The sequence below is a fragment of the Astyanax mexicanus genome, chromosome 3 (genome assembly GCF_023375975.1).
Source record: "Astyanax mexicanus isolate ESR-SI-001 chromosome 3, AstMex3_surface, whole genome shotgun sequence".
In the NCBI taxonomy this organism is placed as follows: Eukaryota; Metazoa; Chordata; class Actinopteri; order Characiformes; family Acestrorhamphidae; genus Astyanax; species Astyanax mexicanus.
This window is the reverse complement of record NC_064410.1, coordinates 6,309,663-6,336,189: the sequence shown is the minus strand read 5'-3', so window position 1 is coordinate 6,336,189 and position 26,527 is coordinate 6,309,663. Positions and strand designations below refer to the sequence as shown.

At 39.6% G+C, this 26,527-nt stretch overlaps 1 protein-coding gene and 1 long non-coding RNA gene across 2 annotated transcripts in view; both read left to right on the top strand.

Moving 5' to 3' along the window:
• The window catches only part of LOC125799309 (uncharacterized), a 637,314-nt gene that overhangs the window by 429,122 nt on the left and 181,665 nt on the right, over positions 1-26,527 (top strand). The gene's annotated exons all lie outside the window — the stretch shown is intronic.
• The window catches only part of adgrl1a (adhesion G protein-coupled receptor L1a), a 313,378-nt gene that overhangs the window by 192,029 nt on the left and 94,822 nt on the right, over positions 1-26,527 (top strand). The window contains exons 3-4 of the mRNA XM_049475750.1: positions 5,719-5,932; positions 10,153-10,262. Of these exons, the coding sequence (XP_049331707.1) occupies positions 5,719-5,932; positions 10,153-10,262 (324 nt within the window). The remainder of the gene's footprint in view (positions 1-5,718; positions 5,933-10,152; positions 10,263-26,527) is intronic.

Here is a 26,527-nt window from a genome sequence, read left to right as displayed (position 1 = left end):
CAGACGGAGAGAAGGCTGAAGGATCTGGAGCAGCTCAGGGGGTAAAGGCTGCCTTTGACATCGACCCCGATGGAGGGGGGAAAAAAAAAAGAAGAAATGACTTTTCCGCAGACTCTATTGCTCCCTCAACGTCAAAAAAGGCACTTTCGTAATGCCTGTGCCTTACTTCCCTTTTCAGCGCTAAGTGCTGTAGATAAGCCTAGCTGTTTTCTGTCTGTCGAGAAGTGGGGTCTCAGATTTGTCTGGCATTTGATCCTGGTCTTATTCCAAGAGCTACTCTCCAAAAGTTACAAATAATAGTGGAATGGATTTCAAAACCGTGATTGATATTTCTTTAAAATACAGCCTTTATAGGAAACGTGTTTCCAAAATAAGTCATGACACTGGAACTAGTTTCATGTCCCATATGTCATGTCATATGGAAGCTAAAGAATACTGCGAGTTGTGGTCTTTTGAAATGAAAGTGGAGACGTTGCTTGTAAATTCACACTGGTGTTGTAGTAGTACTCAAGATTTTGAGACTGAAAACGAGCAATCCCAGTGTCTCATCTCGGACTCGACCTTGTTTGGAAAAGGCCTTGTCTCGGACTTGACCTTGTTGGGAATCGGCCTTGTCTCGGACTCGACCTTGTTTGGAATCAGTTTCGACTCAGACTCGACCTTGTTTGGAATCGTTTTGTCTCTGTCTCGTCTCGGACTCCACCTTGTTTGGAATCAACCTCGTCTTGGTCTCGTCTTGGACTCAACCTTGTTTGAAATTGGTGTGGTCTCGGTCTCGTTTCGGACTCGACGTTGTTTGCATCCGGTCTTGTCTCTGTCTTGACTCAGACTCGACCTTGTTTGGAATCGCTTTGTCTCTGTCTCGTCTCGGACTCCACCTTGTTTGGAATCAACCTCGTCTTGGTCTCGTCTTGGACTCAACCTTGTTTGAAATTGGTGTGGTCTCGGTCTCGTTTCGGACTCGACGTTGTTTGCATCCGGTCTTGTCTCTGTCTTGACTCAGACTCGACCTTGTTTGGAATCGCTTTGTCTCTGTCTCGTCTCGGACTCCACCTTGTTTGGAATCAACCTCGTCTTGGTCTCGTCTTGGACTCAACCTTGTTTGAAATTGGTGTGGTCTCGGTCTCGTCTCGGACTCGACGTTGTTTGCATCCGGTCTTGTCTCTGTCTCGTCTCGGACTCGACCTTGTTTGGAATCGACCTCATCTTGGTCTCGTCTCGGACTCGATCATGTTTGGATTCGGTCTCGACTCAGACTCGACCTTGTTTGGAATCGGTTTTGTCTCAATCTCGTCTCAGACTCAACCTTGTTTTGCATCCGGTCTTGTATCGGTCTCAACTCAGACTCAACCTTGTTTGGAATCGGTTTTGTCTCTGTCTCGGACTCGACCTTGTTTGGAATCGACCTTGTCTTGGTCTCGTCTCGGACTCGATCTTGTTTAGAATCGGTCTCGACTCAGACTCAACCTTGTTTGGAATCGGTTTTGTCTCAATCTCGTCTCAGACTCGACCTTGTTTTGCATCCGGTCTTGTATCGGTCTCAACTCAGACTCGACCTTTCTGTTGAAATCGGTCTTGTCTCGGTCTCGACCTTGTTTGGAATCGGTCTTGTTGTGGTCTTGACTCGGAATCAACCATGTTTGGAATCGGTCTTGACTCAGACTCGTCTCGGACTCGATCTTGTTTAAAATTGGTCTTGTCTCTGCCTCGTCTCGGACTCGACCTTGTTTGGAATCGGTTTTGTCTCGGCCTTGTCTCGGCCTTGACCTTGTTTGGAATCGGTCTTGTCTTGGTCTCCTTTCAGACTTGACCTTGTTTAAAATCAGTATTGTCTTGGTCTCGTTTCAGACTCGACCTTGTTTGGAATCGATCTCGTCTCTGTCTCGTCTCGTATTGACCCTGTTTGGAATCAGTCTCGACTCGGACTCGACTCGGACTCGACCTTGTTTGGAATCGGTTTTGTCTCTGTCTCATCTCGGACTCAACCTTGTTTGGAATCGGTTTTGTCTTGGTCTCGGAGTGAGGTGGACTCGGGTTTCAGAACCAGGAATGTTTGTTTGCAGAGGGAACAAAAGAATACTAGGTTCTTCAGCGCAAACCATAGGGGCAGGAGCCCCCTGTTTGTATAGAAGCAAAACATCTGCAACACCCTCTGCTGATGACGTATGATGTGATGTTTTGATGGTTCCCCTAAAACTGGTGGAAAAGCGGGCAGGTTCACTGGAAAGCACCACGGTTCTTATAAGCCTAAAAACACCTGGTTCAGGAATCAAAGTTCTTTTGGTGGAAAAGTACTAACTGTAAAAAGTGTTCAGAACCCCTGGGCTAGTCTGACGCATTCCTGTGGCTGAACTCATTTGCGTTATGTTGAACTCTTAACTGATGAGCTTTTTCTGCTGTACAGCCGCTCTGCTCTGAACATGATGCAGGCTCTCATGCTCTGCAACATCTAGCAGCTCTTTCCATTCAAATAAACAGGATGTACCATTAGTACTTTAGTGTGTTTTTTTTTTGAGCTTTATTTAATTCCTGAATGCTTTCAGCACCATGGACAGCTCTCCACTAGTTTTGTATTCTAGTAACATTGCAGACCCCGAACCCCCCGGGAGACGTCTTAAAGCACCACAGAGAGCTCCATGGCTTGCCTTCTGTCCCTGATTCAGAGTAGGCGTCAGGTAGGCATTTTGTCTAGCTGGGCCTGAATGCCGGGTCTTTTTTTTTTAAATCTCTTGTAGAGACAGAGTACAGCACTCTGTGCCTCTCTCTGGCCCACTCAACCAAGAACAGCGATTAACCTCGCTGCACCGCCGGCCCACTTTACACACCACACAACTCACTCCTTCACTGTTCTTCCATCTGTCTCTCACTCTCTCAATCTTCTTCTCTCACCGCGCCTCTGCTCCCTTGTCTTCTCGTCTTTTTTTGTCCGTCTCTGTCTTTTTGTTACTTTTGATTTTTTGTTTGTTTAAATTCCTCTATGAAGTCTCAACACTCTAAACACTGGAGTTTGAAATGTTGATTTATCAGAACCCAAAGAAACTTGATTGTTCACATTGGGCACACCACTACTTGTGGAGGTCTTTTGGAATACATACCTAAAAAAAGTCAGAGCTGTTTTAGTGTAATTTTCAATCAATAGCTTTATTCCATCAAGGATAATGAACTTCAGTTATTGCAAATTAGTGCCAGTTTCCGACTTCTCAACTTATCCTTCATCACCAACTTATACTCATCCTTTCTCTTGACTGTCAAAAATTGTATAGCCACTAGAAGTAGTATGGTTGGTCCATTGGTTGCCTTGGCAATGCGCCACATTACCTGCACATCTGAACTTTCGTTCAAGCACGTTGATATAAGCCTCCTTGAATTTTCTGGACCAAATAAAACCAAATAAAGTCTTTTGGAGCTTTTGCCTTAGTAGTTGATTACTGGTAGAAGCTATAAGCATGTTTCTGAAGCTAAGCCACACTACATTTCTTCACCTTTGTGGTCATGTGTGATCATTTGTCCGAGATAAATATTCTTGTGAATAAACAAGGTGGCATCACCATCTACAATTATCATCACCGTTGTGCATTGATTTTTCTTAATCGTTTGGGTTTTAACCCAATTGATTGGAAACCTACGTACTTAAGCGCTCGATTAATTCAGTTCTTTTATCATTTCTGCTTTGGTTATCACATCGTAGGCAAAGAGAATGATATCATCGGGTGATATAATATTCTAACTTTCTGATTAGACACTGATAAAATAAATAATAAACGCTCTGTGTGTGATACATCTATATAATATATGAGTTTCACATGTTGAACTGAATTACTGAAATAAAGTAACTTTTGAATGATATTCTTATTTGTTGAGATGCACCTATTGTACAGATTTAAAGCGCTGCCGTTTTTCAACCACTTCTGCTGTTTCTTTCACTTCCTGTGTCTGGCCTGAATGGAGGAAGTGAGTGACAGATGTGGGGTGTGAGACCTGCCGGAATGTGTGTGGAGAGTGTGAATTATCTCTCTGTGTTTATTAGGTGCTGCAGTGCTGAAGGCAGATGTGAGCTGGGTGTGTGTTCCACTCCTCAGCATTGTGTGAGAGTGGTAGATGTAGCTTGACAGATACATGTGTGTGTGTAAGAGAGAAAGAGTGAGAGTGAGAGTAAGTGTGTGTGTGGGAGGGTGTGATCACCGTGTGTGTGTGTGTTTGTGTGTGTGTGTGTGTGTGTAGTTCTGTATGTGTGAGGGGCTGGATTGAGTGGTGTGTTGTCGGGTTTGGGTGGGATGAGCTGCTGCGGTTTCAACACTCAATATACTGAGACAAACTTTACATGTTACACACTCTCACTCTCTCTCTAGATATGTGTAGTTATATAGGACATACAGGGGTTGGACAATGAAACTGAAACACCTGGTTTTAGACCACAATAATTTATTGTGGTGACGGACAGTTCTGGTGGAAACAGGAGAGTTGAGGTGCACATTGAATTCTGCCGTGGTTTGATCAGCCGTGGTTTTATGTTTTTTTTGGATACAATCCGGGTTAACACCCGATCATCCCTTTCAGACAGCTTCCTCTTACAGCGTCCACAGTTAATCCTGTTGGATGTGATTGGTTCTTCTTGGTGGTATGCTGGCATTACCCTGGATACCGTGGCTCTTGATGCATCACAAAGACTTGCTGTCTTGGTCACAGATGCTCCAGCAAGACGTGCACCAACAATTTGTCCTCTTTTGAACTCTGGTATGTCACCCAAAATGTTGTGTGCATTACAATATTTTGAGCAGAACTGTGCTCTTACCCTGCTAATTGAACCTTCACACTCTCTGTGCTCTTACTGGTGCAATGTGCAATTAATGAAGATTGAACACCAGGCTGCTCCAATTTAGCCACGAAATCTCCCACACTAAAATGACTAAATGTTTCCATTTCATTGTCCAACCCCTGTTTATATACAGCTCTGAAAAAATAAGGGCGCATTTAAAAATGATGAGTTTCTTTGATTTCACCAGATTGAAAACCTCTGGAATATAATCAAGAGGAAGATGGATGATCACAAGCCATCAAACCAAACTGAACTGCTTAAATCTTTGCACCAGTAGTAAAGGCATAAAGTTATCCAAAAGCAGTGTGTAAAACTGGTGGAGGAGAACATGATGCCAAGATGCATGAAAAAAACTGTGATTAAAAACCACCAGGGTTATTCCACCAAATATAGATTTCTGAACTCTTAAAACTATGAACATGAACTTGTTTTCTTTGTATTATTTGAGATCTGAAGGCTCTGCATCTTCTTTTGTCATTTCCGCCATTTCTCTGTATTTTCTGCAAATAAATGCTCTAAATTAAAATATTTTTATTTGGAATTTGGGAGAAATGTTGTCTGTAGTTTATAAAATAAACTTAAACATCAATGTTCACTTTAGTCAAATATATACCATATGTAGTATATCAAATATACATATAAACAAATATACATTTGATATATACAATATATATCAAATATATAAATTATGAGACCACTGTATGTGCTGGATGGAACTGGCTTAAAACTGCTGCCGGTTTAAAATTGCAGATCTGTGCTTCTGCTGTCATATAATCCAAGTGCAAAGCGTGTCCTTATTAAGGGATGTCTTACAGTTCTCACATAATTCTGCTTTAAAGTCTGATAGTAAATAATAAATCTTTTCTCTTTTTTTCTCTCTCTCTCTCTCTCTTTCTCTTCAGCACTGAGTCGTTCGGCGATGCCCTTCGGTCTGATGCGGCGGGAGCTGGCGTGCGAAGGCTACCCCATAGAGCTGCGCTGCCCTGGCAGTGATGTCATCATGATCGAGACGGCCAACTACGGGCGCACGGATGATAAGATCTGCGACGCTGATCCGTTTCAGATGGAGAACGTGCAGTGCTACCTGCCAGATGCCTTCAAGATCATGTCACAGAGGTGCGCAGGGGTGGCGGCATATGTGTGTGTGTGTGTGTGTGTGTGTGTGTGTAACTGTATTAAATGAGAACTCTGGTGTAAAAATGGACTTTTGCTGTAGTAAAACATGATAAAAAAAGTGCTTACCTTTGATGAATAGCACACCTCCGTTCTCCCACAGCGTTCTGAGATCCAGAAATTTTAACAATTTGTCCAAACACCCTTCAGACTGGGTGACACGGGGCATAATTTGCTTTTTAAAAATAAATTTTATTAATAATTTGCAAAGTACATTACATATTCACATCACACAAACATCATAATCAAGAAAAACAAAAAACTATTTCAATTTTAAAAGATATCAAAATCCTATAACAAGATATTTGACTATTAGAATTTTTTAAGCTTGACCAGGGGTATTTTTTTTTGTATAATTCTTCTATCTAAGGTCTTCAATCTCTTCAGTTCGCATACAATTCGTTTAAAATCAACATTAGCAGGTATTTGTTTTTGTTTCACTCTCATTGTGCATCTTGTTTTTTATTGTGCATATTTTGTTATTTAATTGGGTGTAATTTGCCTTGATAAATCGCTTTTTACACCGTTATCCAGCTCAGAGTGGCTCCACACCTCCTTGCCAGAATCCGGAGAGCTCTGACATTTAAAAAGAGGCATTAATAACTTAAAAAGGGCACAAGAAGCTTATTAAAAACATTGTTTTCATTCTATAATGCTAACTTTAGCTCCGTGCACCGCCATCTTTGAACTGATAATAATAACATATAGACATATATATATACATAGACGCCGCATAGCCTGCCTTCTGGCGTAGCGGCTACTCCAGGAGGCAGGCTATGCGGATTCTATGTATGTATATGTCTATATAATCAACAACACAATGATGGCGGCACAGGGAGCTGAAGCTAGCCAGTCACTGCAGTATGTTAGATGGATGGATGGATGGATGGATGGATAGATAGATAGATAGATAGATAGATAGATAGATAGATAGATAGATAGATAGATAGATAGATAGATAGATAGATAGATAGATAGATAGATAGATAGATAGATAGATAGATACTTTATTGATGCCCGAGGGGAAATTCTAGCCTGAGGGGAAGTTCTAGATAGCTTGTTAGCTTGTTATGCTAACTGCCTAGTATTATCTAGAAAGCTGTGTGTCTTCTAGCTAGCTAAATAGCTAGCTAGCTAGCTAGCTAGATAGATAGATAGATAGATAGATAGATAGATAGATAGATAGATAGATAGATAGATAGATAGATAGATAGATAGATAGATAGATAGATAGATAGATAGATAGATTAATGATGAAAGAGGCTGCGTCAGTGCATAGTGGGGCGTGCACTGACTGACTCAACTGAGCTGAGGTAAATGTGTTTACATACGTTTGTGTGCACAAGCGTGTTTATGTGTTTACGCATGGGTCTAGAATGAGCGTGTGGGGTGGTGGTGGGAGTGTGTGTGTGTGTGTGTGTGTGTGCGGGGGTGTTTACTGTCATGAGGCTTTCTGACTGCTCAGCATCTATTTCCTCTGAGAGTGAACGAGAGAAGAGAGAGAGAAAGAGAGAGGCTTGTGGACGACACCTTTCATGATGAGAAGATAAAGAGAGTGCACAGAGGAGAAAAAAACAGCAGGGACTGGATTACACACACATCTGAGCGTGCCTGTGTGTGTGTGTGTGTGTGTGTGTGAGAGAGAGAGAGAGAGAGAGAGAGAGAAAGAGAATAAAAAAAAATAGGAAGACAGAATAAATTTAAATAGTGCATGCGCATGTAATATTGATAATAACCTGTGAGAATACATTTCTCCAGCTCCATTTCCAGGCAATAGCCCCCCGTGTATATGAAGCCCCCCAAACTCCTGCTAATGTTGCCCGTCACATGATCAGGCCTGGTGGGAAATCACTCACCTTCCTCCTATAGCCTAAAGGGACTATCCTTTCCATTCTGCTCTTTTACGTACTGTATAGATTATTAAATACACAACTCTCTCTCTTTATCTCACTCTATCTGTATCTGTATATCTCCGTTCAGTTCTTATAGCGTATTTTTCTCACTATAAGGCGCACTTAAAATCTTTTAATTTTCCCAAAAATCATCAAAAAAATCAGAGCGCCTGTTGTATGAATTTTACCAGTCAGGTATTAAGGAACAGTAAAGCTACTCCACTAAAGAACATCGTTTTACAGAGGTGGGAGCAGCATTAGCATTAGCCCCTAAGCACATGTTTACGCGTTTATCGTGTTAAAACAAGCTACATGCACTGTAAACCCAGAAGTTGTTTGAACTCAAATAAATTAAGTCTGTTTTACACAAAATTGGAGATTTCTAAACAATACTCAACTTTTTTGAGTTGTGGGCACATATATACATTAAAACTGAGATCTTTGAGTTGAACCAACTTATAATAACTGAGTTTAGTCTGTTGCCATTAACAGCTTCTTTTCCATTGGCTTCTGTCACAATCTATTTGCATACTGGGTGTGTCCAACAGTTACTGACACTCACCATCAGTGTGTAGTGATTCACCCGGGGCTACCTTAGGTAAACTTGTAGATCACAGATTATGATTAAATACTTGCTCTCTGTGTTGTAGGCTGTAGAACAAGCATCATTTACTGAGCTGCAGTAACTCTGTGTTTTTGCGGTGCTCTCAGTACTTTTAGTTGTTTACTGTTTTCTTTCATCTACTTTTCTATGTGTATTTAAAACAAATAGTTGAATGAAACCAGAAAGAAGACTAAATACAAGTTCAGGAAAATATTAATTTAAAATATGTTTGTGTATGTATTTGTTAAGTTCACTGTACTTAAAAAATATTTTACATGAACTTAAAATTTATTAGGTAATCGGTTACGACAAAAGTTTTGAGTTCAGTCAACTTATCGGGTTTTACAGTGTGGGATGATCCACTGTCTAATATCGCCCTGGCTTACCGGAACACTCAGGGTTCCTCAGTGTAGAGCTGTCAGACGGCATTTACTAGCGCTAAACACAGCTAGTGCTAGCAGATAATGCTAGCCACTAATGCTAATTCTGCTGCTCCCAGCCATAGTGAAGCTTACTGTAAATAAACGGAAACAACATTTATTTGGAGAGAAATCTGTGCAGATTAACGTCCAGTGGTCATTTGACCTTTTTTTTCAAGAATTCAAGAATTAATTCTTTACTTAGCTTAGCTTAACTTAACTTAGTTAGCAACCCCCCTCCAAGCCCCAGTTGCAAGACCTGCTGAATTAGAAGGAATACATGACATACAGACACCCCTGTTCCTTACTAGTGTCTTTAGCCTGCATGTTTACCATGTTAAACAAGCCAATAGCTAACACCCTGTCGGGCGGCATCAGCCACTGACCATGTCTAGCGCTAGCGGTAAGCCGCTAAAGCTAACCACTAGCAGAAATGTGGGAATCGAAGCTTACTGTACATAAACAGAAGTGTTATACTGACCCAAATAAACTGTTTTCAGGAGGAAAATCTGTGTAGATTAACATCCAGCACTCATTTGAAAATACAAGAATTACAGTTTTGATTACATAGTTTAGCTTTTCCTAGCTTAGCTTTACCCCCCGAACCAACACCCAGTGGCGAGTTTCTGCTAAATTAGAAGGATAACATGGCAACACCCCTGTTCTTTACTAGTGTCGCGTATAGTAGTGTTGCCTTATATTTCGAAAAATATGGTAAATATACAAATGAAATTAAACCTATATAATGTTCACAGTTGTTACGAATTTGTTTCATGGTTTAATTGCTATTCTCTTTAAGAGCCAGTTGCGCTCTGACTTTGGCACATTGATATCTTAAAAGCATGATAATTTGCGTATTGTATTTCTTGTCACCAAAATAGAAACACGCCAGATATTTATATATATATATATATATATATTTTTTTTTTTTTTTCTTCTAAACTAAATATTTAAAATAAAGTATAGTTCCACACTAAGAAAACACAATTTAGTTACGTTTTTTTAAACCAAGAATGTCGTATTGTCTAGAATGTTAGAAGTTCTATGGTTTTTTTATTAGCATTAGCCTCGTAGCTGCAGCGCTAATCTAAAGAAGCAGAATTCAGACTTGGCTGATCCTGACTTGGCTACATCTGGGGGAGTGTAAATTTGTGCAAATTGGATTTTTTTTTTTTTTTTCTCTCTCTTTCTCTCTCTTTCTCTCTCTTTCTCTCTCTTTCTCTCTCTCTCTCTCTCTCTCTCTCTCAGGTGTAATAACCGGACGCAGTGTGTGGTCGTCGCCGGGTCAGATGTGTTTCCTGACCCGTGTCCAGGAACCTACAAGTACCTGGAGATTCAGTACGAGTGTGTGCCATACAGTGAGTACCCAACACACACCCACCCACCCGCACCCACCCACACACACACACTTCATCATCCCCACCCCCACCCCTCACACTCCTCCTCCTCCTCCTCCTCCTCCTACTGTCACCTCCCCCCGCCCCATCCCCTCCCTTTCCTCTTACCTAACAACTCCCTCCAAACCCCTAAACCACTCACTCACTCACTCACTCACTTACACTCACACACAAGCGCACTCACACACACACAGCCACACACACACTCAAACACACTTGCACACACTCTGACACGAGTGCACTCTCTCACGCCTTCTCACACACATACACACACTCGGTCAGACAGACGGTCAGACGCTCTCTTGTCCTCTCGCTCTTTCTCTCTCTCTCTCTTTGCCTCTCCCACACACACACACACACACACATGCACAAACGCACACACCCTCACACACATTCACAGCGCTAAACCCCTTTTTCTCCATCAACAGCGCGACGCTTCCAGAATCTGAGGGGAGATTTTCACATTGGGGAGAGGCTCCAAACACACACTAACCTGTACACACACACCAACACACACACACACACACCTACAAACTAACCTATAAACACACACACACACTTACTGTGCTGAGTACTGCTCTGGTTCAGTCTTGATGGTTGATTTTACACACACACACACACACACACACACAACCACTCAAACACACACACTCACACACACTTTCTCACACACACACACACACACACTAACACTTGTGAAGTGCCAAGATATGCCCGAGGACGCTTTATCTGCCATTAAACACCTTACAGCCAATCAGAATGAAAATTTAAGGTGCAGCAAAAACAGCAAGAGCTCTGTGTGTTTATGTTTGTGCGTTAATATGTGTGTGTGTATGTGATTGTGTACATGTGTGTGTGTGTGTGTGTGTATGTGTCACAGTGGGAATGTTAGAGCTAACCGCTAATGGCTTATATTTTAAACAACACGACCCAGAACCGAACACATGCTAATATTCCCATGGCAACACATGGCGGCTTACAAATGCCTGTGCCAGTGTGAAGCGTACACGCACACACACACACACACACTTACACACACACACACACACACACACACACACACACATTATTTTTATTTTTTTACTTTATCAGAACATGGGTCATGCGTCATATCTGTATGGGCTATATTTACTCGTTGTTTAGAGAGTTTTCCATTCGAGTTTCTGGAGATACGTGTTTAATTTTTTTTTTTTTTTTTTTGGAGAGCAATAATATACTTTTTACTTTTGCATACAAATAAAAATAAATAAATAAATAATAATAATCATAAAAATAATAATATGTTATAAAAAAAATATATATTAAATACACTTCCAGTCAAAAGTTTAGACATATCTTCTCATTCAATTATTTTATTTTTATATAAAAAAAAAATAATAATACATATATATATATATATATATATATATATATATATATATATATATATATATATATATATATATATATATATATATATATACTAATGTCATCCAGACTATAAATGAACACATTTTTTTTTTTTTTGGAGAGCAATAATATACTTTTTACTTTTGCATACAAATAAAAGTAAAATAAATAAATAAATAATAATAATAATAATAATAATAATAATAATAATAATAATAATAATAATAATATGTTATAAAAAATAATTGTATTAAATACACTTCCAGTCAAAAGTTTAGACACATCTTCTTAATATAAATTGTATATTTAATACTAAAGTCATTCAGACTATAAATGAACACATAATGAATCATATAGTAACTTAAAAGTGTTTAAAACTCTTACCTTTTTTCTTTAGTTTCTGAGGCTGATAAACGTATCCTGTACAACAGAGGAAACACTTGATTTTTTTCTTTTCTGGAGTGTTCCTGATGAGAGCCAGTTTCATCATGAGTTTTTTGAGACTTTTAAAAGTTCTAGAAATTTCTCAAATTGACTGACCTTAATTTCTTTCAGTATTTCTTATATTTTCCTTTACTTATTTAAGGAGTTCTTGCCATTATATGGAGTAATTAGAACATTACTCAAATAGAGCTATTATTCACTGTATACCTGTAACTCTATCTCTTCACAACTTTACTTTAACTGATGCTCTCAAACACTTTATTAAAAGACAAGAAATTCAAGTATTTTTTAACTCTTGAGGAGTTCAGCACAGCTGTTAACTGAAAGCCTGAATTCCAGGTGACTCTACCTCATAAAGCTGACTGAGAAAATCCAGCTAAGATGTTCAAAACTGACCATCTAATCAAAAGGAGATACTTTGAAGAATCTAAAATCTGAAAAAAAAAAAATCTTTAGATGACTTTAGTACTATTCTACAATGCCATTATATTATATAAAGAGGCGTGTCTCAATACTTTTGTCCTCATAAATAAATGTGTCTATGTACAGTGGTACCATGTAAGGTTTGGCACCAACTGGTCGACCAGCGTGACCAGGTTGCCTGACCAGCATGACCAGAGTTATGTCATAATAAAAAATAATAATAGAAGTAGCACAAACTGGCACAAACAATGCGGCGAAAGAAAGTATTAAACCGTTTTAGGCTAATAAGGATAGAAATATGTAATAAACAGCTCTGAAAAAAATGAAGAGACCACTTCAGTTTCTGAATCAGTTTCTCTGATTTTGCTATTTACAGGTTTATGTTTGAGTAAAATGAACATAGTTGTTTTATTCTATAAACTACAGACAACATTTCTCCCAAATTCCAATTAAAAATATCGTCATTTAGAGCATTTGTTCGCAGAAAATAAAGAGAAATGGCTGAAATAACAAAAAAGATGCAGAGCTTTCAGACCTCAAATAATGCAAAAAAAAACAAGTTCATATACATTTCAGAGTTCAGAAATCAATATTTGGTGGAATAACCCTGGTGGTTTTTAATCACAGTTTTCATGCACCTTGGCATCATGTTCTCCTCCACCAGTCTTACACACTGCTTTTGGATAACTTTATGCTTTATTTACTTTTTATTCCTCTTGATTATATTCCAGAGGTTTTCAATTTGGTAAAATCAAAGAAGCTCATCATTTTTAAGTGGTCTCTTATTTTTTTTTTTATTTCCAGAGCTGCATGTTAGGCACATATAGATATGGCGAGGATATATATATATATATATATATATATATATATATATATATATATATATATATATATATATAGGGAATGAAAAAAGTGATATACAAACATAAGCACACAGAGACAATTATACATATATATTATACATATATACAAACATACACACACGTGTGTGCCGGAGCCCAGCTCATGTGAAAATCTCCCATCAGGCAGTTCCCCCTCCCCCCTCATGTGTTCTGGCTCAGTGTTGAGTTGCGGGCTGCTGAGGGCGGGGGTGGGTGGGGGGGGGGGCTGGTGGTGTTTGGTGTTTGTGGTTGGAGTTAATGGGCTCTGTTCTTTAAAGGGGTTAAGGTGTTATTAACCACTTCCTGCCAACTCAGGGTTCAATTTCTCTGCTTTTCTTCCTCAGGAGATGAAGAAGAACTGAGTGGAGGACTCAGATACTGATCCTCATCACTTGCACAAAAAAAGCTAACACTCTCACCATCTCTCTCTCTCTCTATCTCTCTCTTTCTCTCTCTTTCTCTGTTCTTTTATATACTGTATCTCTCGCCCTTTCTCTCCACCTGTGAATGTTAACTTGCTTTCTTTGAGCTCACCTTGCATTCTTTGTGTCTTTGTTTCATTCTTGTCTTGGTCCTCTCTCTCTCTCCCTCTCTTTCTTTGTCTTTTCCTTCCTCTCATCTCTCTCTTGTTTCATTGTCTTGTTCTGTGATCCATGCCCCATCCGTTTAATGAGTTTCCCTTTGTCTTTCACGTCCGCCATTTGTCTCGATCATTCATTCCTTTCCTTCATTTCCTCTCTCTCTCTCTCTCTCTCTCTCTCTCTCTCTTCTCTAACTCTCTCTCGTCCCTCCACCACGCTTTCACTTGCTGTCTCCTGTGGCCTTTTCTTTCCCCTCTCTTGCAGGATTTTGGGACAAGTCCAGAACAGTTATCTTTTCTTGCCCACACACACACACACACACACACACACACAAAAACACACACACAGAAAAAAACAGATGGACAGACAGTCCCAAGCACATAGTCTCCAAGTGGAAACAGGGCCTAATCTGATGCTTTTTCTTTTCACAGCCCTCCCAAACCTTTGTCGCAGTCTTTGCCCAGCTGCCTGAAGTGCTCACACACACCAGACACACACACACATGTGAAATGAACATTGTTGTTTTATTCTATAAACTACAGGCAACATTTCTCCCAAATTCCAAAAAACAACATCGTCATTTATAGCATTTATTTGTATCAAAAGAGAAATGGCTGAAATAACAAAAAAGAAGCAGAGCTTTCAGACTTTCTCAAATAATGCAAATAAAACAAGTTCATATTCATATTCTCAAGTTTTAAGAGTTCAGAAATCAGTATTTGGTGTATCAACTCTGGTTTTTAATCACAGTTTTCATCCATCTTGGCATCATGTTCTCCTCCACCAGTCGTACACACTGCTTTTGGATAACTTCATGCCTTTACTCCTTTACTTTGATGGCTTGTGATTATCCAACTTACATCTCACATGATTACATTCTGAGGTTTTTCAATGGGGTTCAGGGCTGGAGGTTGACGGTCAACATATACGAATGTCAGTCAGCAACAGCAGGATGACATCGAGTGACCTATAAAAAGAATGGCAAACGGCAGCTGGTGTGAAGTGCACGGAAAGAACACTTCACAACAAGCTCTTAGAGGCAGGACTCAAGCAAAAAGAAGAGCCAGGCTGAAGTGGACTGGAGTAAGGTCATCTTCTCTGATGAGCCAAATGTTCCCCAACTCTGAGGACTGTTTTTTTTTTTTTTCAGCAGGACAATGCTTAATTCCACACAGCTAGATCAATTAAGGTGTGGATAAAGGACCACCAGACCAAAACACAGGTACATGGCCAGACATGAACCCCATTGAAAACCTATGGAATATAATCAAGAGGATTATATAGATATTTGATCACAAGCCATCAAATTAAGCTGAACTGCTCTTTTGAATTTGAATTTTTGCACCAGGAGTAAATAAAGCATAAAGTTATCCAAAAGCAGTGTGTAAGAGTGGTGGAGGAGAGCATGATGAGAAACATAAAAACTGTAATTAAAATCCAGGATTATTCCACCAAATATTGATTTCTGAACTCTTAAAACTTTATGAATATGAACTTGTTTTCTTTGCATTATTTGAGGTTTGATCATTTCTCATTTACTGCAAATAAATGCTCTAAATGTGAATATTTTTAATTGGAATTTGAGAAAAATGTTGTCTGTAGTTTATAGAATAAAACAAATATGTTCATTTTACTCAAACATAAACCTATAAATAGCAAAATCAGAGAAACTGATTCAGAAACTGAAGTAGAATGTTTGTGTTTGGAACGAGCTGGATAAGTCAGAGGCAATACTCGGCCTTAGGTGTGTATGTGTGTGTGTGTGTAACTGGGAAGGTGTGTTCAGTGTGTGGTAAGCGTGTTTATGGGATGTATCTGGCATGGTGTGTTTTTTTAAATAGCTCCTCCTGGGCTGTGAGGGGAGAGAGGCGTGATTAAAGAGCTGCTGACTTGCATTTTATCCTCCTTGTTTTTTTTTTTATTTTAACTTTGTTTATGGCATTTGAGGGATGGAGTGAAGAAGGAGAACTGGGACCAGCTTTCCTCGCCGATGAAATGTTCTCCCTGTCTGAAGTGACAAAGAAGAGCCAATTACCGGAATCCTCCGTCAGTCTCCTCTCCCTGAGGGACGCTCCGCTCCTCTCTCGCGCCTTCCCCGCCTTGTAGGCTCTAGTGTAGCGGAATAAATAGAAACCCAACCTCGATTCAGATCCAGACACCCGCCTCGCTCCCGTAACCACACCTGACACCGATTCGGCCACTCTTAAAGAGCTGAGCCCGGTGCCGTGTTCAAAATATGGAAACAACACTGAAAAACAGCACATTTCTTTCAGCTACAGCTGTAATGTGGTGTAGAACATTCTACTAACGTGTGGAGAAGAGGAAAACATTCTAAATCACATGAATAGAACCTTCAGGAAGATAAATATGAATAATTATACCACAGTTATTTCCGAGTTGGCTGAGAGACGTTCTATGAGTGCCATTATCAGCCGGTAATGTAATCGAAGCAGCAATGGAACTATTTTAACCAAACAGAACCTATTTTCTCGTCCTTTTTAACTCAAAATCATTCAATAAACACTGATAATGGAACTGTGGTGTAATCACAATAATACACTCAAGGTTCGTACTATAACGTATAACATTGGCCACAGGCCGAGTGCATTAGTTTAGCACAGCAATGCCAACATAACACATTATAGCACAAACCTCGAGTGTATTATAGGCTCTTTAATATATATATATATATATATATATATATATATATATATATATTTTTTTTTTTACTACTTATTTCGATATAAAAACGTATTATTTAAATTAATCAAATGATTAAAGCAGCACTAGGTAGGATTTCCTTGATTATTGATCTTTTTAAAGAAGTATAATTACAGCTTGAAACTCACTGCAGCGCTGCATTGAGGTGTAATAGGAGGAATAGCGGTGCTCTCGTGCCTGTGCCGGAGCTCCTCTGAGCTCAAACCAGCCTCTGTAAGTTTTCCGAGGCGGCCGCGACCAACGCTCGCGAGAACTGCAACCTGCTTTCCGACCTTTAGTTCTAACAGTTCTACAAGGACTACTGGTTCATTCTTTACAAACTAACATACAGACACTCTTGCAGAAGCTAGAAAGAGAAACTAATCTGCTTGAAACATTCATTACACTCTACAACTGTAGGGGGAGCCCACGAGCAAAAAATCTCCATCCTACCTAGTGGAGCTTTAATACACAAATGTAGGATTAATGTCCTTAGCTTCATGTCCTTTGCCTTAGCTTCAGAGACAATATTTCCAGAACCAGCTTAGAGCTTAGCTTGTGATGGTCAGGTTTGTTGCTCATCTTGCACTACCTTTTACATTTTCAGTTATAGCTAACCTCTAGAAAATATTTTTTTTTGTTATTTGTGACAGGTATTTTTAGTTTAATTTCTAGAAAATATTGTAGAAAGTACTAGAGATTGTGGATGTAGACACAGTGCAAATAGTGCTAAGTAGTCTAGAACAAAAAAGATTGAGGAGAACACTCTACAAAACACAGCCTCGTACAGCATCAACTGGTTGAAAACAGTGTAGAACCAGGATGTTACAAGAAAGACTCACATTAAAAATCACATGCATTTGCATTTCAGCACACCAGCCATGGAGAACTCTTCGTAGACGTGTTTAAACCAGTAAATTTAATGTTCTACTGTTCAGAGATGCTTCTGTTAAATTGAATTGTGAGATCCACCCACTCAGATATTATAGCTCAGAAAGCGTATATATAAATATAGCGTAGAATATGGGTTCTTTAATTAAAGGAGGATGGCAGTAGTGCGCCATGGGAAATAACTGAGAATGCTACTGAAGGATGTGGATGGCGGCTGAAGAACGAAGTGTATGAACTCTGGAGGACAATGGGAATGAATAGTGGAATTCATTCTGGACGAAGGCTGAAGGACAGCGTGGATGAAAGTGGGAGGATAGTGTGGATGGAGGCTCTGAATACTCAGACTGTGAGTACAGACTGGTGGCCGGTGTGGAGGATGAAGGCTGATGGCTGGTGTGGATAAAGGCTGAAAGATAGCATAGGTGGTGGCTGGATGAAGCTTGGAAGATGGAAGTCAAAGAAGACTGAAGGAGGACAGTGTGGATGGAGGTTACACTATGTTGTTGATGAAGGTGTGGAAATCTCCAAAATTCTCTGAAATAAACTCATTTTGCATTGACTTCCATTGAAAGTTAAGAGAGTTTTATCTCTCTCCTGTAAAGTTGATGTTTTGGAGATGCTTGTTTCTCATTGGATAGTGACAATATGTGGGTGAAGGCCTGAAGACATTGTGGACAGTGGCTGGAAACAGTATAGATGGCGGCTGAAGTACAGTGTGGATGGAGACTGGAGGATAGTGTTGAAGAATGGAGGCTAGTGGACAGTGTGAATGGAGAACAGTGTGAATGAAAGCTGGAGAATCTTATAGATGGAGGCTGGATGCTGGAGAATCATGTGAATGGGGGCTAGTGTGGATGGAGAATGGAGGACAGTGTGGATGGAGAATGAAGGACAGAGAAGATTGAGGCTGGAGTATGACATGAATAAAGGCCTGATGACATTGTGGGGAGTGGCTTGGAACAGTGTAGATGATGGCCAGAGAATAATATGGATGGAGACTGGAGGACAGTGTGAATGGAGGCCGGAGTACAATGTGGATGGAGGCTGGAGGACAGTATGGATGAAAACTGAAGGACAGTGTTTATGGAGGTTGAAGCACAGTATGGAAGAAGAGTAAAAGACAGTGTGGATGGAGACCGGAGTACAATGTGGATGGAGGCTGGAGGACAGTATGGATGAAAACTAAAGGACAGTGTTGATGGAGGTTGAAGCATAGTATGGATGAAGACTAAAAGACAGTGTGGATGGAGGCTTGGGTTACAGATTGGGTGGAGGCTGAAGTACAGGGTGGATGAAGGCTGGAGGACAGTGTAGACGACGACTGGAGAATCATATGGTTTGTTGCCAATTGCATTGAAGGATAAAGTCTGGAGTACAGTGTGGCTGGGGAATCATATGGATGGAGGTTGGAGGACTGTATGGATGAAGACTAAAGGACAGCGTGGAAGCCGGAGGATGGCGTGTTTGGAGGCTGGAGGATCATATGGTTGGAGGCTGGAGGATTGAGGCTTGGTTTTCGATTGTATTGAAGGATGGAGTCTGGAGTACAGTGTGTATGGAGGCTGGAGTACAAAGTGGATGGAGGCTGGAGAACCGTGTTAAAGGATGGAGGCTGGAATATAATGTGGATAGAGGCTGAAGTAGAGTGTAGATGGAAAATGGAGAATCACATGGATGGAGGCTGGAGGATAGCGTGGACAGTGGCTGGGAACAGTTAAGATGATGGCTGGAAGACAGTGTGGTTGAAGGCTGGAGAACCGTGTTAAAGGATGGAGGCTAGAGGACAGTGTGGATGGAGGCTGGAGGACAGTGTGGATGGAGACTGGAGGACAGTGTTGAAGGATGAAGGCTAGTAGACAGTGTGGATGGAGGCTGGAGGACAGCGTAGTTGGAGGCTGGAGGACAGTGTAGATGACGACTGCAGTATTATATGGATAGAGGCTGAAGGACAGAGTGGATGGAGGCTGGAAAACAGTGAAGATTGAGGATGGAGGATTGAGGATTGGTTGCCAATTGTATTAAAGGATGGAGTCTGAAGTACAGTGTGGATGGAGGCTGGAAGACAGTATGGATAGAGGTAGGAGAATCATATGGATGGAGGCTGGGGGACAGTGTGAATAAAGACTAAAGGACAGTATGGATGAAGATTAAAAGACCGTGTGGATGAAGGCTGGAGAACAGCGTTCAAGGATGAAGGCTGGAGGACAGAGTGGAAGGATGGAGGCTTCACTATTCTTCACCATTACATACACACACACACACACACACACACACACACGCACACACACACACACACACACAGTCCGCAGGCGGCAGTACGTTTAAAGCAGTCACACAGTGCTGGAGGCAGTCAAGCTCTCGAGCCTCTTCATCCTCAAAAAGAGACAAACAGGCAGCGGTGCTCCATAAATACCTCCACACACACACACACACACACACACACACACAAACTCCCGCACTCACAGGGTGTGTGTCTCGCTGTCTGCAGAGATGTCCCGCCCCACAGCCTGAGTCTGTCCTGCCTGCGCTGTCACTGACCATAATAAGTAGTTCTACTGTAAACACAGCGGCTACCTGTGCAGAAGTAGAATGTGTTCAGCACCTCGGACAGCGACCACTGCGCTCTGGACCGCAGGCTGTAGTAGCATATGTCGCAGTATATGCAGTTCAGCACCACGGACAGCGCAGCCTCCACCGCATCTTCAGCACCACGGACAGCAGCGCCACTGCTAATGCACCAATGATGCTGAAGCAGTGTTGAAACAGTGCTCAGCCTGCTTTAAAAAAAAAAAATCAACACTTGCTTTTATAATTTAAAACCCTTCTAAAAACAATAATGCCTTCAGCGACGCATCTGATTATATGTCTTCATAATGTTCTTGCAAACTGGGCTAAAATATTCTGCGATTAGATACAGAATAAATTAAGATGCGCCTTCTGAACAACGGTGCTTTCTATGAATAGAGAAGCGAAGGTTCGTAAGTTTTGAAGATTTAGTACTTTGAAGACCTCTCTCAGGTACAGGTGTTGGACAGTGACACTGAAACACCTGTCATCATTTTAGTGTGGGAGGTTTCATGGCTAAATTGGAGCAGCCTGGTGGCCAATCTTCATTAATTGCACATTATTGCACCAGTAAGAGCATGAGAGAGTGTGAAGGTTCAATTAGCAGGGTAAGAGCATAAATTTGCTCAAAATATTGCAATGCACACAACATTACAGGTGACATACCAGAGTTTAAAAGAGGACAAATTGTTGGTGCACGTCTTGCTGGCGCATCTGTGACCAAGACAGCAAGACAGCAAGTTTTTGTGATGTATCAAGAGCCACGGTATCCAGGGTAATGTCAGCATACCACCAAGAAAGACCAACCACATCCAACAGGATCAACTGTGGATGCTGTAAGAGGAAGCTGTCTGAAAGGGGGAAAACCAGGTGTTACAGTTTCATTTTCCAACTCCTGTAGATTGTATACTCTAAAAAATGTAATACTTTAAATTGATTTGTATGTATAGGTATGTACAGTGTCTTGCAAAAGTATTCGGCCCCCTTGAAATTTTCAACGTTTTGCCACATTTCAGGCTTTAAATTTAAAGATATGAAATTTTTGTGATTTTTTTGTGAGGAATGAACAACTTGTGGGACACAATCATGAAGTGGAATGTTAATGTCAGTGCAGCAAACTCACTCCAGAAGTTCAGGGAGGATCTCTGAATGACCCAATGTTGACCCAAATGACTGACGATGATAAATAGAATCCACTTGTGTGTAATCAAGTCTCCGTATAAATGCACCTGCTCTGTGATGAGAGTCTCAGAGTTCTGTTTAAAGCGCAGAACAGAGCATCATGAAGACCAAGGAACACACCAGGCAGCCCCGAGATACTGTTGTGGTGAAGTTGTTTAAAGTCGGATTTGGATACAAAAAGATGGAATCAAATGGAATGGAATGGAAAAATGGAATCAGAGTATCAGACCACTGCAAATCTACCAAGACTCGGCCTTCCCTTTAAACTTTCGCCTCAAACAAGGAGAAAACTGATCAGAGATGAAGCCAAGAGGCCCATGATCACTCTGGATGAACTGCAGAGATCTACAGCTGAGGTGGGAGACTCTGTCCATAGGACAACAATCAGTCGTAGTGTTGAAAGAAAGACATAAGAAGTTCTGTTTGAACAGCAAGCATGTGGAAGAAGGTGCTGTGGTCAGATCAGACCAAAAGTGAACTTTTTGACCTAAATACAAAGGATGGAAAGATGTATGGAGCTAAATACAGGACCATTCTGGAAGAAAACCTGTTAAGAATGTATAAATGTCGAATGTATAAATGCATCCATCCCCATTTACATAACACAGGTCGCAGCATAACAGCGTTAACACATATGATCTGGTTCCATTGATCTATAGACTTTTAACCCCCAGCCATGCTCATAGGGTGAAACCCTAACCGCGGTTCTGGCAACCCCAAGGGATCCCATTCGAGCCGTGTCGTAACCCCATTAGCCAACATGCAGCCATTAGTTTATTAGTTTAGGGGCGTTCCTGAAAATTTGGAGATGCTGCACAGCCCTGTGGGGAATGGTGTTGTTTGTCTCCGGCTTTGGGTTGCCGTGGTGGGACTGAATGAGGGATTATGGTATTACTAGGTGTGCCTATTTTAGCCTATTTGTCACTTGTCTTTGTTCTCTATGAAATGTCATTTTTTGACTCAACAATTATGAATTACATGAACAATTAAGTCAAACCTCTTGAAATTGCTAAGTTCCGATTATAGAAAACGATTATAGAAATAGAGCTAAGAAACAAACGGTTAGGATTTGTCTATGGAACACCACCAGCGAAGGTGGAGGTGGTGGGGTGGATTTTTACTTTCTGGATCTGGACTACCCACCTCTGTGTGCAGTTTCTATAGGTTTACATAGGATCTCCAGTGGATTTGGCGTTTTTTTTTTTTTTTTTTTTTTTTTTTTTTTTTTTTTACAGAGACTCTAAGACTAGATCAGTGGCTGAACTGCACTTAGCAGGGCATTATTACACATGTTATAAAGTAACATATGACATTGCAAAGACTGTTATTAGTGTAAAATGTCGTTATTTTAAAACGTTTCAAACTGTTCTAACTCCTCCTGGTGTTGCAGTGCTGTTAGCCAATCAGAGGCACTATGTTTGCATGTATAAATATTCATAAGCAGACGAAATCCTATCGAGATCGAGTGTGGGCTGCCAAAACTTTTGGGCAATAGCTGGTTTATCCAGCAGCTCCTCCATACACACACAGAATTGTCCATTCGAAGAGACAAGGGATTCTTAACAGAAATCACATCCACATCTCAGTGCATTAGAACTGAGACTAGAACATGCCAAAAGTGATGGGACACTGACTTTTGACATGTAAAACGCACTGGCTTGTTTTTTCCTTTATATCCGTATATAAAAGGAAAAGTCTGATCTTTTTTGCTCGTTTTGTTATTATTTCTTTCTTGATTTTGAAACAGATAGAAAGATCAAAGTAGAAACAAAGTAGTTGAGACTGAATACAGAATAAAAATGATGTGATGAACTACATTAAATATATATTTCCATGATTACATTTGAATAGCAGAGCAGAATCTCTGTTGTAAGGGGAAAAAAATCACGCTCCACTCTCTTTTATAAGGAGTGATATAAGAGTTTTTCTATTCTGTAAACATCATTTACTTCAGCATGCAGTCAAACTTTCAGAGCCGTGCAATCAGACTATGGTGACTGGAGGGATCATTTGCATACATCAGTCTTAAAGACTTAGTGCTTAAAGACACGGTCTTAAAGAACCACAACTTACAGTTTCTGAAATAAAAAACATTTAAAATTTTTAAAGAAGCTTAAAAAAAAGTGGCTGTAATGTAGCATCTCACAATTATAGAATGGTCTAAAGAACCATTTTGTCACGGGAGCCAAACATTGGACAGACAAGTGCGGATACCAAATATACGATTTATTGAATAAGGGATTAGGCTTATAAAAATAGTCAGGGACAGGCAGGGTCAGTAGCAAAATGGCAGCGTAAACAAATAAAATACAAGAGTGTGCAGGCAAATAGATCACGCACAGGATATCTACAACAAGGCAAAAAGGATAGTCAAAAATGGCCAAAATAGGTTGATACCGAAATGAGAAGTTGAAATAACAAAAAAAGGTCAGAAACAAAAGATAAAACAACAAAAGATGAAAGCAGGGGCTATTTATACTAATGAGTTCAGGTGTGAGCAATCTCAATAGCACGGTGAGCCAGAACGCTGATGCATCACGTGATCGGGCATGTCCAGAGAATTGAGTGCAGGTGCATCTTGGGAAATGGAGTCAGGGGCCGGCAGACAGACAGTGTCAGGACTGACACATTTGTTAAACCTATGGTGATTTATTTTTTTGTAGGAGTGTATGGGATAAAGATAAGTTAGAAAAAAAGAACTTATTGTCCATAATAGTCAATCATAGCAGCTACATGATCATGAAAAGAGTACATACTTAACCTTTTATAGAAGCTACCACATGATTCATAGTTGATACATATTCATTTATGGTGGATAAATACTCATTTATAGTAAATACAAAATCATTCATAACAGATAATAAATATTTTTAGTAGATAATAAATCATTTATACTAGATACAGAATCATTTATAGTAGAGACAGAATCACTAGTAGACATTGAGTCATTTATAGTTAATATTAAGTCATTGAAAGTGGTCACAAGAGCATTCATGGTAAAAAAAAGTGTATACTAGATACAGAATTACTGACAGTAGATACTAAACAGTTTATATACTAGATACTGAATCATTTATATTAGACTCTGGATCATTTATACTGGATACAGAATCATTTATAGTAGACACTGTATCATTTACAGTAGATACTGAATCATTTTTAGCAGATGCAGAATCATTTAGAGTAGATACTGAATCATTTTATCAGATCCAGAATCATTTACAGTAGATACTGAATCATTTAGAGTAGATTCTGAATCATTTTAGCAGATGCAGAATCATTTAGAGTAGATACTGAATCATTTAAAGTAGATACTGAATCATTTTAGCAGATGCATAATCATTTACAGTAGATACTGAATCATTTATAGTAGATATTAAATTTATTTAGCAGATGCAGAATCATTTACAGTAGATACCGAATCATTTTAGCAGATGCAGAATCATTTACAGTAGATACTGAATCATTTAGAGTAGATGCTGAATCATTTACAGTAGATACAGAATCATTTACAGTAGATACTGAATCATTTAGAGTAGACGCTGAATCATTTAGAGTAGATACTGAATTATTTAGAGTAGATACTGAATTATTTCAGCAGATGCAGAATCATTTACAGTAGATACTGAATCATTTACAGTAGATACTAAATCATTTTTAGCAGATGCAGAATCATTTACAGTAGATGCTGAATCATTTACAGTAGATACTGAATCATTTAGAGTGGATACTGAATTATTTCAGCAGATGCAGAATCATTTACAGTACATACTAAATCATGTTTAGCAGATGCAGAATCATTTACAGTAGATACTGAATCATTTACAGTGGATACTGCATCATTTACAGTGGATACTAAATCATTTTTAGCAGACGCAGAATCATTTACTGAATCATTGCTGAATCATTTACAGTAGATACTGAATCATTTTAGTAGATGCGGAATCATTTACAGTAGATACTGAATAACTTACAGTAGATACTGAATCATTTATGTTAGACTCTGAATCATTTATAGTGGATATTAAATCTATTTAGCAGATGTGAAATCATTTACAGTAGATACTGAATCATTTAGAGTAGATACTGAATCATTTTAGCAGATGCAGAATCATTTACAGTAGATACTGAATCATTTACAGTAGATACTAAATCATCTTTAGCAGATGCAGAATCATTTACAGTAGATACTGAATCATTTTAGCAGATGCAGAATCATTTACAGTAGATACTGAATCATTTTAGTAGATGCTGAATCATTTACAGTAGATACTGAATAACTTACAGTAGATACTGAATCATTTATGTTAGACTCTGAATCATTTATAGTGGATATTAAATCTATTTAGCAGATGTGAAATCATTTACAGTAGATACTGAATCATTTAGAGTAGATACTGAATCATTTTAGCAGATGCAGAATCATTTACAGTAGATACTGAATAATTTACAGTAGATACAGAATTGTTATAGTAGACACTGAATAGTTATTAATATATATTTTTATTATGTATGAATTTATAATAAATAGTAATTCATTTATAGTATATTCAAAATAATTTATTGTAGATACCAAATCACTGAGGTAGATACGGAATAATTTATAGTAGATACAGTGTTCATTTATAGTAGATACAGAATCATTGATAGTAGGTCCGGAATAAGTTATTAAAGAAAGTTAATAATGTATAATAAATACGGAATCATTTATAACAGATACTAAAACATTTACAGCAGTCTCAAACTGAAATATCTTAATATTAAAAACAGATTTTATGGTGCTACTCCTGGTTATCTGTGTGTGTTGTTTCTGGGTGTTTTCGGTCTGGTGCGGGGCTGGAGCCGGGTGGGTGTGTGGGGTGGGATACAGCTGTAAGTGAAAGTGTTAGCGCGGGTTATTTTGAGCGCTTAGCGGCAGGACGGTGCGCGAGGACGAGGTGTGTTTTGGTGTAATTTGGTGTCGGGGAGAAAAGGGAAGCTTTGAAGTCGTGGCAGTTGAGAAGTCATTAATATGTATCAGGCTGCATTATTTGCGGATCCTGTAGACACGAGTGTGTTCAGTGACAAGCGTGAACAGTTCACCGCTGCTTTCCTCCGGCTTTAAATACAGGAGGTGTGAGGGAGAGAGAGAGAGAGAGAGAGAGAGAGAGAGAGAGAGAGAGAGAGAGAG